This window comes from Taeniopygia guttata, chromosome 22 (genome assembly GCF_048771995.1).
Source record: "Taeniopygia guttata chromosome 22, bTaeGut7.mat, whole genome shotgun sequence".
NCBI lineage: Eukaryota > Metazoa > Chordata > Aves > Passeriformes > Estrildidae > Taeniopygia > Taeniopygia guttata.
This window is the reverse complement of record NC_133047.1, coordinates 2,997,223-3,010,314: the sequence shown is the minus strand read 5'-3', so window position 1 is coordinate 3,010,314 and position 13,092 is coordinate 2,997,223. Positions and strand designations below refer to the sequence as shown.

Below are 13,092 nucleotides of genomic sequence, written 5' to 3'. Positions count from 1 at the left end.
TAAAAGGGGATTTATTCTTTCTTAGGAAAAAAGGTTATGAGCAACAGGACCAGCAGAGAATCAGCCCTGTGACCCACACAAAACACAAAAGTATTTATTCAACTCTTTTCTAATTCACAGAATGTTTACAAGTTTCTCCTCAAGATGATAAATTACTCAAGACAGGTTACACCAATTATAACTGAATAGTCTATAAAATATTACTTATTCAAGTGGGTGTTTACCTACACAGCACTGGAAAATACAGCTCACTTCCTAGTGCAGGTATTAATTCACGTAACAAATATCCAATCAGCATAAATTTTGATGTCTGTTCATGGAAAGAATAAATAATTTGAATTTTAAGTTGTATTTACTTGAACCCTAACCTAATGCTTAGTTATTACACAATAGCTTTTATTAAAAAAAAAAAAAAAAACAGAAAGAAAATTTACTTGCTTCTGCTCATAGTTACTAATTTTTATTATCCTTTTTCCTCCTATGTTCAAGACAGGTGATTTGTGAGTCCCTGGATCTAATTTGATTGGTAATTATTTACTTTTTAATTCCTGCTGACAGCCCCTACATAACCCTATAGAAAAATTCCTCACATCCACGGTAATATCTGCCCTGAAGTACACACTAATAACAGGCTAAACAGTCCATCAGCAGACCTTACTTCAGATCTTTTCAGGGTTTGTTTGTATTCCCAAGTAGTACAGAGCTATTTATGGAAAAATCTCAGCTGGAATCACAGCCAGAATTTCAATAGGCTGCACAGCACAGTGCAGCCAGGAGCTGCTGGTCTGTTTACAAATAACAATATATTTGGAAATAACATACTGGGCCATTGTTCTGCACATAGAGAAAAGAGGCCTTCAGGCAATGCCTTTCTTGTCACTGAGAAAGCTACAGACAGAGCTCTGCAATAGCTTCATTTTCTCTTTTTCCTGAAGCCAATCCAGAACACACACTGCAGGTTAAAATTTAGTAATAATATTATCACAGAAAAATATCGTACTTCAGCAATGCCTTTCAAAATTAGAACCCTGACTTAGTGTGCATTCCTGTTATAGATTTAAAAAACCAACTCCTCAAAACTACCCTGCTGTTTCAGACTCTTCTAACACATTCTTTGACCAAAGGATTTATTTCAGGTGCAAAGCTCAGGCCAAACATTCGGATGCTTTTAATCTTGGTGTGTAGAATGCAGGAGGCTGTTGTGGCTCCGACAATGCATGAAGTGCCTCCTTCTAAGCAAAATAAATGAAATCAGCAATTCCTCTTGCCCAGCAGACAGGCAGGGAGGGAGGGCAGGAGGAAGGCCACTCTCCAGCTGAATTTCAGGCAGCCTGCCGGGGAGCAGAGGGCCTGTGAAGGTCACAAGTACAACTGAAGTTGAGATAAATACAGCAGAGATAAATAGGCAGCTCTGTGAAGTGACTGGAAACTCAAAATTTCTGATCACCTCCCTCACTCTGGTCACTCATTCAGCTCTCAGCTCCTTTTAACGCCTAATGCATCTTCAGAGGCACCAGGAACCTTAAAGAACAATCTTCCTTTGCCCAGCTGCCTTTTCTTCCCCCGCCCCCCAACTTGGCAAGCGTTTTCCTGTGTTTCTATTCTGGCCCAAGCATACATGCCTCAGCTTCTTTAAAAAAATCATTATTAAACAGAAGCCAATTCTAATTTCTGGCCTGGACTTGGAGATTCCTAACACATGGAATCTTGACAACTCCAGGCATATTTATAATACCTCTTAAAATTATAGATATAGTCTACTAATCTGTGAGAAGAAATGTCCTCAAATACAAATCTCAGTGCACTGAAAGTAGAATTTTCATGTGAAAGGCAAACTATAAGCAAGCAGGGATCAACTGTGAACATGAGAAGGCTGAGGAGGCTGCATTGTTCCCAATTCCACAGTTTCCCATGTTGCCTCAGAACCATTATCAACTCTCCAGGAGAAGCAATCCATCCTTTCACTTCTCATCCCATTGATGTAGAACTGCCACCTATCCTACCACAAGCATTTGCTAAAAGTTGGATAAATTAAGTCTGGAGAAGCTGATGAGGAGTAAAATTAACCCAAAAGGAATCCAAGAGATGTAATTTTCATTTGGGTTGGTTTCCCCAGGTGATTCCCTGGAGCTCAGGGATCACCTGGCTCAAGGCAGTGACAGGCACAGGCACCAGGAAGGACCAACAAACAAGTGACAACAAACCTAAATGCGGGCTGGGCTGTACTTGGAATTCTAATTCCTCTTCCCACACCAAGGTCACACTTCAAAACGAGCCAAATTGGGTAATTATTAAAAAATAATCCAAGTTTTCTTTATTATCTCCAATATTTCTATATATTATTTCCTACTCAATGCACCAAGAGCAGTACCAGAAAAATCAGGGGTTTGTTAGGCAATTCCACTGGAAAACAGCCCAAGAACTCTCAAACAAGTGTCTTTGAGAGTCATTGTATCTTTATGAAAGCCAAAGCTTTATTTCAGTATGCAGTTCTTGTCCACCAGACCAATTCACTTTCAAGTTATCTGAAAATAAATCAAGACCTTGAGATTACATTTATAAGCACTATACACAAACATAGTTCATGACTTCTCAAATCATAATTTAACAATAGCACAAATGACAACTAAAGTAACTGCTTTTAAAAAGACCATATCGAAGAATGGTCACCGAAATATGTTTTATGGTCATTAAAAAAAAGGGAACATACAGCTACTGGCAATCAACAAATAAGAATATATTAGAAATTACACTGTATTTAACATATTTTAAATAAGCAACTATAATACAAAGTCTCAATTACCTTAACTGCTCCTGAATTCATGCAATTATCTTTTCTCAGGTTCTCAAAACCAGAGTGCTAACTGTGTATGTTTAGAGCTCTCATTATTCCAAGAGCATTAATTTAAGAACTGCAACTGAAAACGCAAAGGGAAACATTTCCACACAAAACACCTTCTATATATTTGGGAAAATCAATCTTTCTTACAATACAACTCCTTTAAACCCACTTTTTCCTGACCCTAAAATTTTCTTCCAAAATTAGATGCAAACAGAGCTGCCTCAGGGGCTTCGCATGTGACCTAAATATGTTCGTTCCCTTCATGGTGCTATCACTTGTAGATCACTGAGAGGAAAATACATTTTGATAAAGAATGGCTGACAAAATTAATGGCTTCTCCTCCAGTGCTTAACCAAAGAGTGATAAGTTAGGAGAGAAAAGAGAGAAGCTTCCAGCCACTTCTGTTTCTCTCACTGGATTACAGTAGTGCAGAGAAGCCTCAAATAATTGTTTTCAGTAATATCAGCTCAGAGTAGCAGAGTGTGATAGTGGTACTTAATTTCAAAGGGAAATCAACAACCCAAAACCTGCCAGTCACTAAATACCCAGGTAAGAGCACCCTCATGGACACTGCCTGCTGCCCAGAGCAGTGTCCCACAGCAGGCCTGTGTGGGAAGCCGGACAACGAGCAACACAATATTCATTTCAGGAAATCCTGCTACGTACAATTATTAATAAAGTGCACACACATGAGGTATCAATATTTCACCCCTTAAGACTCCTTTTTATGCTTTCCCCATTTTCAAAGAAGCAGGCAATGTCCCATCTATTTCCAGTTTACTGACACACTGACCTTACAAAAGCAGCATTTAGCTGGTGCATGCTGCAAGCGCATAACTGACCTGTGGCAATATAACAAAGCTATAATTATACGTGCTCCACTCAAGTTTAAAGCCTAGAAAACTGTCCCTGCATTATTATTTTGACCACTGCTTCTTGAAAGAGATTACTCCAAATTGGTTTGGATTAATAAATACTTCCTGTATTTATCTGCTTTCATTTTCATTGGAACAGGGTAACCACTCACATTCACAACCTAAACACCAACCTAAGCCAAGGCTTTTTACTCCTTTAAATAACTTCTTTGAGTGCAAACCTCAGTTTCATGTGATTACTGAACACTGATTTGTGTTGCTAAACTTTTCACTCCATACTAAAAATACTGTACACAGTTATGGTGCTGCATACTACAGAACACTGAAAACAGGAAAAAAGGCCTGAAAAATACCCTTAAGGCAGTAATTAAAACATCTTATATAATGAAATCATCGTGGGAGCACAGTGTTTCCTACAGATGAAAGGACAAACTGCAGCCTTAACTCGGTACCATCAGTAATTGATGTTTTTGCTCCATGAGGCACACACAGAGCAGATTTAATTGCATACACACTTTAACAGCAGCTAAAACAAAGGCAGACTAATTCTGCAGCATTTAATGCAAGACAATACATCAATTTAGGTGACAATGAAACCCCAAAGAAGGGATCAATTTTTCAAATCATATTAAGACTGATAAGACACAACAAGAGAAGATTATCATTTGTCAGATTATCCTTTTTAAGTGCTTTACAATAAAGCAATCAGTAATAACCCACCTCCCATTCAACTGGTATTATTTCCTACAACAACTTCAAAGAAACTAACTGTACTGATATTAACAAGCTCATTTTACTAATAGAGCTTGAAACATCACTGAACAAATCCCATTTCCACAGACTACTTGTGTGGACACAGCAGAAAACCCACTCCACACATACTATAAAAAAATCCACCACAAAATAATTCTGATCCTGTAACAGTGATTTTATTGCTGGCCTGCAGATAGCACATATTCAAAGTACAGATCTTGAACAGCAAAAGTTTAAAGTCCTTTTTAGCACCTGATGTTACTCTTCACAGTAGCACAGCACTCAGAGATCAATCAGGGTCTTGCACTGCCTTTTTGTGAAGTCCTACAAAGAGACCAATCTTCTTCCACAGTTCCTCCTGTTCCTCTGAGCCACTTGATCACTCTCCACACTGGCATAAGCACATGAAGAGAGCTCTGAGAATCACATCAGGCTTCAATTCAGCCAAAAAATAATTCAGTGACAAACCACGATTTTACCAATTTTCAGCTGGATCAGCTTCCCCAGCAAGTTCCCTGTCCCCTTAGGTGAACAGCCATGCCAGCAGAGTGTGAAGGAGTACCTCTTTAAGGAGAAATGCTGCCAAACATGCAGCTGTGGCCTAAATAGGCAAGTGAGGGAGAACAGAAAGAAGGCGGGGAAAAAGCCCAGACAGTACAGCTTGGAACACCCAGCTTTTAAGTCTTCCTTCAGCTCTGCATCCACTGGGAACTTCAGTCTTCATTTTAGCTCTTTAAAAATACATTCTGTGAAGCTACAGCTACCACAGGACTCCATTCCTACAGTAGAAATAGCCAAATGAGAAGCATTTAGGTAGCCCCTATAAAATGAAAAGCTAAAAAGTTTCACAAAGCTGATTCAGAGCTGTAATCCATCTAGACTGCTGCTGATAGCCTAGCTTGCACTCATGTGTGCTGTGGAGTCTGATGGCTTGATCATTCTAGCAGTGCATTTCCAACACAAAAGCCATTTTTAGAACTGATTTTTAATTTAAGACAGAGATTCCAAGAACAGCAATGCCTCACAGAAAGGACAGAAAAATCCCTGACTGACAAGCTGAAGTGCCCCTGCTTCCAAACAAGAAAGAGGACTGAATTACTTCTGGGGAGCTGAACAGCCACTGCCTATTTATCTGTCTGCTAAATGCTCTTTGTTTTGGGGGCCTGCACACTTTAAATGCACACTCTAGTCCATCCAGAGCAGCTCCTAGAACACAGTAGCCTATTTCTCTCTCTGGATACAGACATTCTGTATTTGAGCTGAAGAGCTCAAATACAGAAGCAGACTCAGGAATACTGAACAGGACTAAAACCTTGGGTCTTTTTTTTGCCATCTACAGCATACTTCAAACTACCTATTACTAGTTCTTGCTCCTTGTAAATGATGTTACCTCATGAGCATAGAGAACATAATCACAGTCGTCAAAAGCCCAAATTAGCTTCCCTCCCACAACTATATTCCAATCTTTCCTCAGCAATATTACTGCAACTTCACAGTCACTCTTATTCTCTGAGAGTTTTTTCTCCTCTCCAATTCCATCAATCCTCATTAAAAAAAACCCCACAAACCCAAACCAAAACAACCAAAAAACCCAGCTTGTGGTAAACAACTGTTTTATAGACATCCTTATTCCTGTCTTCACTTCTCTTTACTCAGAAATAACACTTTTCATGCATTCAAGACAAACTACCTTTGATGAAACAACATCAGTCCCCATTGCTGCTTAGCAATACTGAAACCTGTCAAAAATAAGTATCAAACGACATTTGACAGACATAACAAACCTAGAACCACAGAAAGCATTCCTGAACTGGGGAAATGGCCGATTTTGTTTCAAACTTTTACCACACACAAGCTGAGGACAGAATTTTATCTGCTCATCATTTTCAGTCTAAAACAGAGACAGCCATGTTTGGCTCTAAGAGGTCACATGAAGCAAATCACAGGTAATTAACAAAGCATCACAGAATGGTTAAGCATTATATTATTAAGCATAAATAAAGTCAGTAATTATCAACTATAGCAGATATTCAGATGCTTCTTTCAGAGACAATATGGGCATAAAACAATTAAACAACTTGTCCAAGATGAGCAGTAATCTCTCAGGGTTAAAGCTTATGATATAAATTCCTGGCTCCCAGCACTGGACTTGGACTATCCCAACTTTTACATACCTTTGAATTACACCTGAAAGAACATTGAGATAGAGCTGCTTGACTCTTCTCCTTCTGCTGAGCACTTAAACAAATTGACTAAATTTGTTCTGAAGTACAAACTCACTCCATTAAGCCAGTGTGTAGTTTTTAGAGGCAGTTTAAACTCACAACTCTTAGCTGCTCCCAACTGCAGTTGCTATTATGCCACATTCTAAAGAACAGCAAAAAGAGTATAACCAACAAAACTGCTGCTGAAAATCTTTGTCATCTTTTTCTATAATCATTCCCATAAAGGAAACTTCCACTAACAAAACTAAGAGTATTTCTGGACAATTAAGTCTCACTTGTAGCGAAACTATGATGGCACAAAAGAAAGAAAACTGCATTACAGACACTTTTGATAACCTAATCACTGAACTTACCAAAAACAAGCACTCTATTTTCCACCCCAGAAGACCTGTCTATGAAACTATGAAAATATGAAACTAAGTAGGGAGGAAAGCTACTTTAGAAAGAGGGGAAGCACAAACTACAACAACCTTTGCCTTCATATAACAGACTGATAAATCACTAGAAGGCAAACTTCTGCCATCAATTAAAATTAAGGTCCTGATTTATAACGAAGCTGACACTGAGATTTCAATTTATACCCTGATTTCTATGCTTAACTGCGATCTGACACGGCCAGGCCACAACTTACAAGCAAGGGTAAATTCCATACATACCAATGGAAGAGAGGCTACTTCTGCTCCTCACGTTCACATTTTCAGTAGAAAAGCTTTGCCACAGCAGTGACCCAGGCAGGCCCCACATACAAGTTCAGTGCCATCTTTCCCCAAGCTTTAGTGACACAATTTCCCTCCCTTCTCCTTACATGTCACATCCATCCATCACACCGTGGTTGGAAAGCCAGAAAATTAAAAACTGCATATCAGAGTTCATGTTTCAGCCACCAAATATCGACTTTGTAACAACCAGGTAGCATAGTCCAAGTATCTCAAGAATTACAGGTTATACACGTGGTGGGAAGACTGGAGGTCACATTTGACCTTAAATATGCTGGGAGGTACATAATAGCACTCTTGACAGGCTTTTTAAAGTTGTTACAACTATTACTGTATAAAAAGTGTTACTGTCCAAAATGTTATTCTCCATGGTCCTGTTTTATAGAAAAAAACACTGCAGGAAGACCACTGGGTTTGTATCCCATTGATTAATGCAATTAAATGATGTGGTTTTCCTAGTTACCACTGCTTTACCTTAGTTCAAGACCACTTTCCAATGTAAATATTGCAACACTAAGTTACCAACAGGAGGAAAACACAAAGTAAAACTCCCAATTCTTTCACATTTGTTTTCAGTGAATTTCAGCATTCCACAACAAACTGCTGTTTAGATTTTGAACTCTGCAGCCATTCAAAAATCAGATCTTCACAGCCTTGTACTCCAGTACACAAATTGGTACTGTGCTCACCACAGGCATGACTGGAGTCCAGAGCTGCTCTCTGGCAGATCAGAGTGGTTAAAGAGTCATTAAAGCTTGAGACAGTAAGATCTCCTTGAGCTTTCACAGTTTGCCTGCCCCAAGAAAGCAGAAGGAAAGGCAGGGAATTAAAAGGGTCCTCAGACTGCACTTGGACCCACTGTCAATTTGTCACTGGGTATTCCAAAAGACCAGAAGCTGCTGCTCCAGTTGGTGCAAGAGCCACACAAGGCTCCAGGTCACTTATAAGAACCTTAAAGCCAGAAATATCACCAGGAAATGGACAAATGCAACCATCCTGATACATAACGCTTCCAACAGAATTACTATGAGACATTATGATGTACAACAAATCAATATAAACAACTGCTTTTACCAACTTCCAGCACGGACTGTGGGAGCCAAATACATGGGAATAGGAGAGAATTTCAGTTCAACACACTAATTACAACCAAGTATAACATCAATATACTTGGGATCTCTCCTTAGGCAGTTCAGTTTCACACCATCTTGCACTATAATACACTTTGGACCTCAAGATTCATTCTAAGTCAGGTATAGCTGACAATGAAAGAAAATTTCTTTTCACTCTTTGGGTCACAGAATCAGAAGGCTACACTGCCTATAACCCAAAAAATGGAGATTCTTACAATGCTTTAGGAACCAAGCTGCCTGGCTTGCTGAAACTGAAGCTGGTGAATTCCCTCAAAGGCTTCCCAGAAGTCCACCCCGGGATTCCAGCAATGCTCAGTGCAGCTCCCAGCCTGGCAGGAGGCACAAGGCTGGCAAGGCACCTTTCATAACACCAAGTGCAACACTTAAAACAGCTCAGCCTGTCCTTCCTTCCTATTTCCTCACTTCTGCATTTCCAGATCCCTGTAAAGACTACTTTTCTATACCTATATATAAGTTAGTTACTACTAGAAGCATATCAATGTCTATTTTAATGAAGAATTATTTGCAAGCACCACAACTTCACCAGAACCACAACTTCTTCAATACTTGTATTTATTAAGGATTTAGTACGATACATAAATAAAACAAAGGTTACAAAATTTTAAATCTGTCAGGGAAAAAAAATATACCACATTTAACAGCACTTTGAGTTCAAGCTTTAAAATCTACTTCCTGAAGAATTGAAAAATAAACTTGAAACTGTACAGCTTTCTCATTTCCAAAAAACATATTTCAACTTGCAAACAACAGAAGCCTCAGTGCATCGTTTGCCACACGCTGCAGCTAATAAATAAAAACAACTCAGTTTTGTTTATACCAATCTTTTCTTTTGGCCTTTGGAAGCAAATCTGAACCACATGTCAAGCAGAGAAATAATGGAAACTGTAGTTACTGCTTTTCTAAATATAACATTAATCTCACTTCTATGTCAGAGCATTCAATATATGCAAGAAAAAGAAAAAAACTAGGAAATACATAAGTGACAAGGCCAACTACTTGCAAAAGAAAACTTTTAACTCATGATCTTAAAAGCTGCTTTGTTGCAAACAGGACTTTATGGCCAAAGAAATTCAGAAGTCAGGGGACCTCTCCTTGAGAATGATCACGGAAGAGATTTTGCTCTCCAGCACAGAAAAAAGCACCATTCCTCCAGTGATCCGAAATCCAAGGGAAAAAAGCCCAAACAGTACAGTTTGAAATTCAGAAATTCAGAGGCAGCCATCTTAGTGTAACATGACACTTGTCACTGGCAGCTTGGAAAAGTTTCAGAGAATTTCCAACATTATTTCAAACCCAAACCTGCTCCTTATATACTAAGTAGGCATGCACAAATATGCAGATTTCTTCTGCCTCTTGTTAATAGGAGCTAGAAATGTTGGGACAATTCCTTTGTACAGTACTTAGATCTTCAAAGAGTACAAATATTAATTCTAACAACACCTCCTTGTGGAATTTAAGTATCACATTCCCCATTTTGTAGATTAAGAAAAAACAAAAGTCAAAAGCAAAAAAATCAGAAAAATCTTAGGAATCTTAGAAAACAATTCCAGCAAAAATAAGTTAGGAAGCCTGAACTTTTTTACAAGAGTGCTGAATGGTACTTTCAAATCACAGTTTAAACCTGAATCTGGATATGGGAATACATATGAAATGTCCATTTGCTTTGCTCAACAAGCACTTACCAGCACTGGAATATTTTACTGACTGCATTCACATCTCCCTACCTAAGGAATGGTTAAAAAGTTAGAAAACAGTAACAAGTATTACTCTTACCTTCTGCTACATCATCATCTACAGCGCCTTTCACCTGAGAAAAACACCACTGAATGTCATTTCCTCCTCCAGCTCCTGAAAAATGAAAACAATTCAATAAAAACGAGCCCCCCCAAGAGCAGCAGCACCAGCACACAATGGTTCCAGATTGCACATTTCAGAGCCTGTGCACGCCCACTTCCTCAGCAGTGCTGAGGCACAATCACACACCACCCTCCCCACCTTTTTCCTTTGGATATTGTTTTTGTCAGCCTTCAATGCAGTGTTTGTCAAAAACAGGGAAGCACAACCAGTGTAAAAGCTTTACTCACTCAAAGCTCGCTGGACTAAGCACCATCAACTACGAATTTAAAATTCAAGTGTGTTTCACACAAAGCTTTTTCCTACTTGAGCAGTCAGAACCCCCCTAAACACACACACACAAACAGCTTAAATATCAACTATCAGAGCTGTGCTTTTTTAGAAAATTTCAATCTCCCATCCAATACAAACCAAGCACACAATTCATTTCCTCCTTTCACAAACCTACTGCACCGACCTTAAGCACTCAAGGCTAAAGAAAAAGAATTTTACCACAATTTTAGAGTCTCTTCGCAGAAGTAATGAAAGCAATTATCAGCCTTAAAAAAAAAAAAAAAAAAGCAGCAAATCCGAGCAGAAAAGCAAACAAGCAATCGGAGAGGGGGACAAATTCTACTACCATAGAAAACGGATCGGAGAGAAAACTTCAGGAACATTACTGCCTCGGCTGAAGGCAGTGATTCATTTGAACCGTGCCACAAAAACACACACCAAAAATCACCACCCATTTCTTTTGCATTTCATTTTGAGCAAATCACTGCAGGGCTGAGGACATACAGGAAGAGCCAGAAATGGGCTTGCCTTGGTTGGTTGTTTTTTTTTTTTTTTTTTTTTTTTTTTTTCCCAAAAGCCACTGTCAAAATGGAACTTTTCCTCCACACAACTCAAACCGGCTGAGCAACAGATGGCATTTACACATTAATCCCGAGCTCTGGTAGGGCTTTGGAGATAACAAAGAATACAGGAGGAGACTCTTCCCAAGTCAAGGGTAGCAAAAAAACTCAAAGAGAAGGAAATCAGAAGCCTGAAAATAATCTTTCCAGAAAAGATGAAGCACCTCAGAATGAGAAGTCCTGGAATAAAAAGTACAGTTTGCATTTTTTGCTTGCTTTAAATTCTTCCCTGAAGGATTACAGACATCCAAGACGCACAACCTGAGGAGGTGAAGGCAAGCAACAGAACCCATCTATGCAGGAGATGGCAAAATGCCTTCCCTCCCCCCATCATTCCCCCAAAATCCTACAACCCATTTTCTTCTCTTCAACTTCTTCATTTGTCATTTAGCGGCTAGCACCATAGCAGCACTTAAAGGAACAGCTCGGAGAGAATCACTGCTCCTGCTTCTTCGAGCTCTTTTCCATACAATTCACTTGAACCAAGTTGGCACTTTTTTCCCCCCACGACTAAAACGGCAAGAGGAGGGTGGAGCATGTGCATATGGTGTAGGGGGGAAAGGCAAAGCACATGCCTCACAAAGCCTCCCATGCTCTGCTCCTCCACATGCAAAGCATTGAAAAGACAATTCACGTGCAGAGGAGGGGGATGAATACATTTCCAAATGAAGAAATTGCAAGGAAAAGTAAGAGGGAAGAGATCCTTTCTGCACACACATTCCCAAGCCTACCAACAGCACTTGGGGATGGGAAATGGGGAGTAAGCAGAGGAAGGAATGGGAAAGAAAACACGGGGAGACCTGTGCTGTTTAATTACGCCCTGTGCCAAATTTCAGTGGCATTTGCAGATGCTCAGAGGCTGCTCCCTACAGAAGGGTGCGACTGCAACCTGGACACCGCCTGCACCTGGAACCTCTCTGTACACGGCAGAGAAAAATAACTACAAGCACCGACCCTAAAGCCTCAAGGGGGAAACTCTTTACCAGAGCATGTGGTGACAGGACAAGGGGGAATGGGTTCAAACTGAAAGAGTAGGTTGAGCTGGGATATTGCGAAGTAATTCTTCCCTCTGAGGGTGGGGAGGCCCTGGCACAGGTTACCCAGAGCAGCTGTGGCTGTCCCTGGATCCCTGGAATTGTCTAAGGCCAGGCTGGACGAGGCTCAGAGCAACCTGGGCTAGCAGAAGGTGTCCCTGCCCATGCCAGGGTGTGGAACTGGACAGGTTTTAAGGTCCCTTCCCACCCAAATCATTCCATGATTCTACGAAAAGGCAGCAGACCCACCCTGCCTGCAAGCTCAACTCCAAAACACACCACTCCCCGCTCCACCTTGCTTCTTCCATTTTTTTTTTTTCCCGGAGAACGGAGGGAAGGAGGGGTAGGTGGGAGCAAAGCACGAATTCCCACGGGAGAGAATTTTTTTAAAAAAAAGAAAAAAATAAAAAGAAACACGCCATAAGCAGCAAGGCGCAAGCGAGTCGGAATAGGAGAGGCGGCCCGGGGAGAGCCCCCCGAGCCATGCCGGGGCAGGGGGGCAGGCTGCCCTTACCTGCCATGTTGTGCTGGCGATAGCGGCCGCGGCGGGTCGGGCGGAGCGGGCGGCGCGGGCGGGGCGGGCAGCGCGGGGCGGGCGGCGGCGGCGGGCGGCGATGGCGGCGGATGGAGGAGGAGGAGGAGGAGGCGGCGGCGGCCGCGGCGGGGCTGGGGCGGCCCCGCTCCGGCCCCCCCGGCGATCAGCGTCCAAAATGGCGCCGGCAGCGCTGGGGGTGACGTCAGGCGGG

At 41.0% G+C, this 13,092-nt stretch overlaps 1 protein-coding gene across 2 annotated transcripts in view; it reads right to left on the bottom strand.

Moving 5' to 3' along the window:
* PPP2R2A (protein phosphatase 2 regulatory subunit Balpha) overlaps positions 1-13,065 on the bottom strand; it is a 31,982-nt gene extending 18,917 nt beyond the window's left edge. The window contains exons 1-2 of one of the 2 annotated variants that reach the window (XM_030289675.4): positions 12,861-13,065; positions 10,339-10,413 (exon numbers count right to left, since the gene is read on the bottom strand). In XM_030289675.4, coding sequence (XP_030145535.1) covers positions 10,339-10,413; positions 12,861-12,867 — 82 coding nt within the window. In that variant the 5' untranslated portion in view covers positions 12,868-13,065. Of the gene's footprint in view, positions 1-10,338; positions 10,414-11,038; positions 11,163-12,860 lie in introns of those variants that run through there. The other variant, XM_030289674.4, reaches the window with a different exon arrangement.
* Positions 13,066-13,092: the final 27 nt, after the last annotated feature.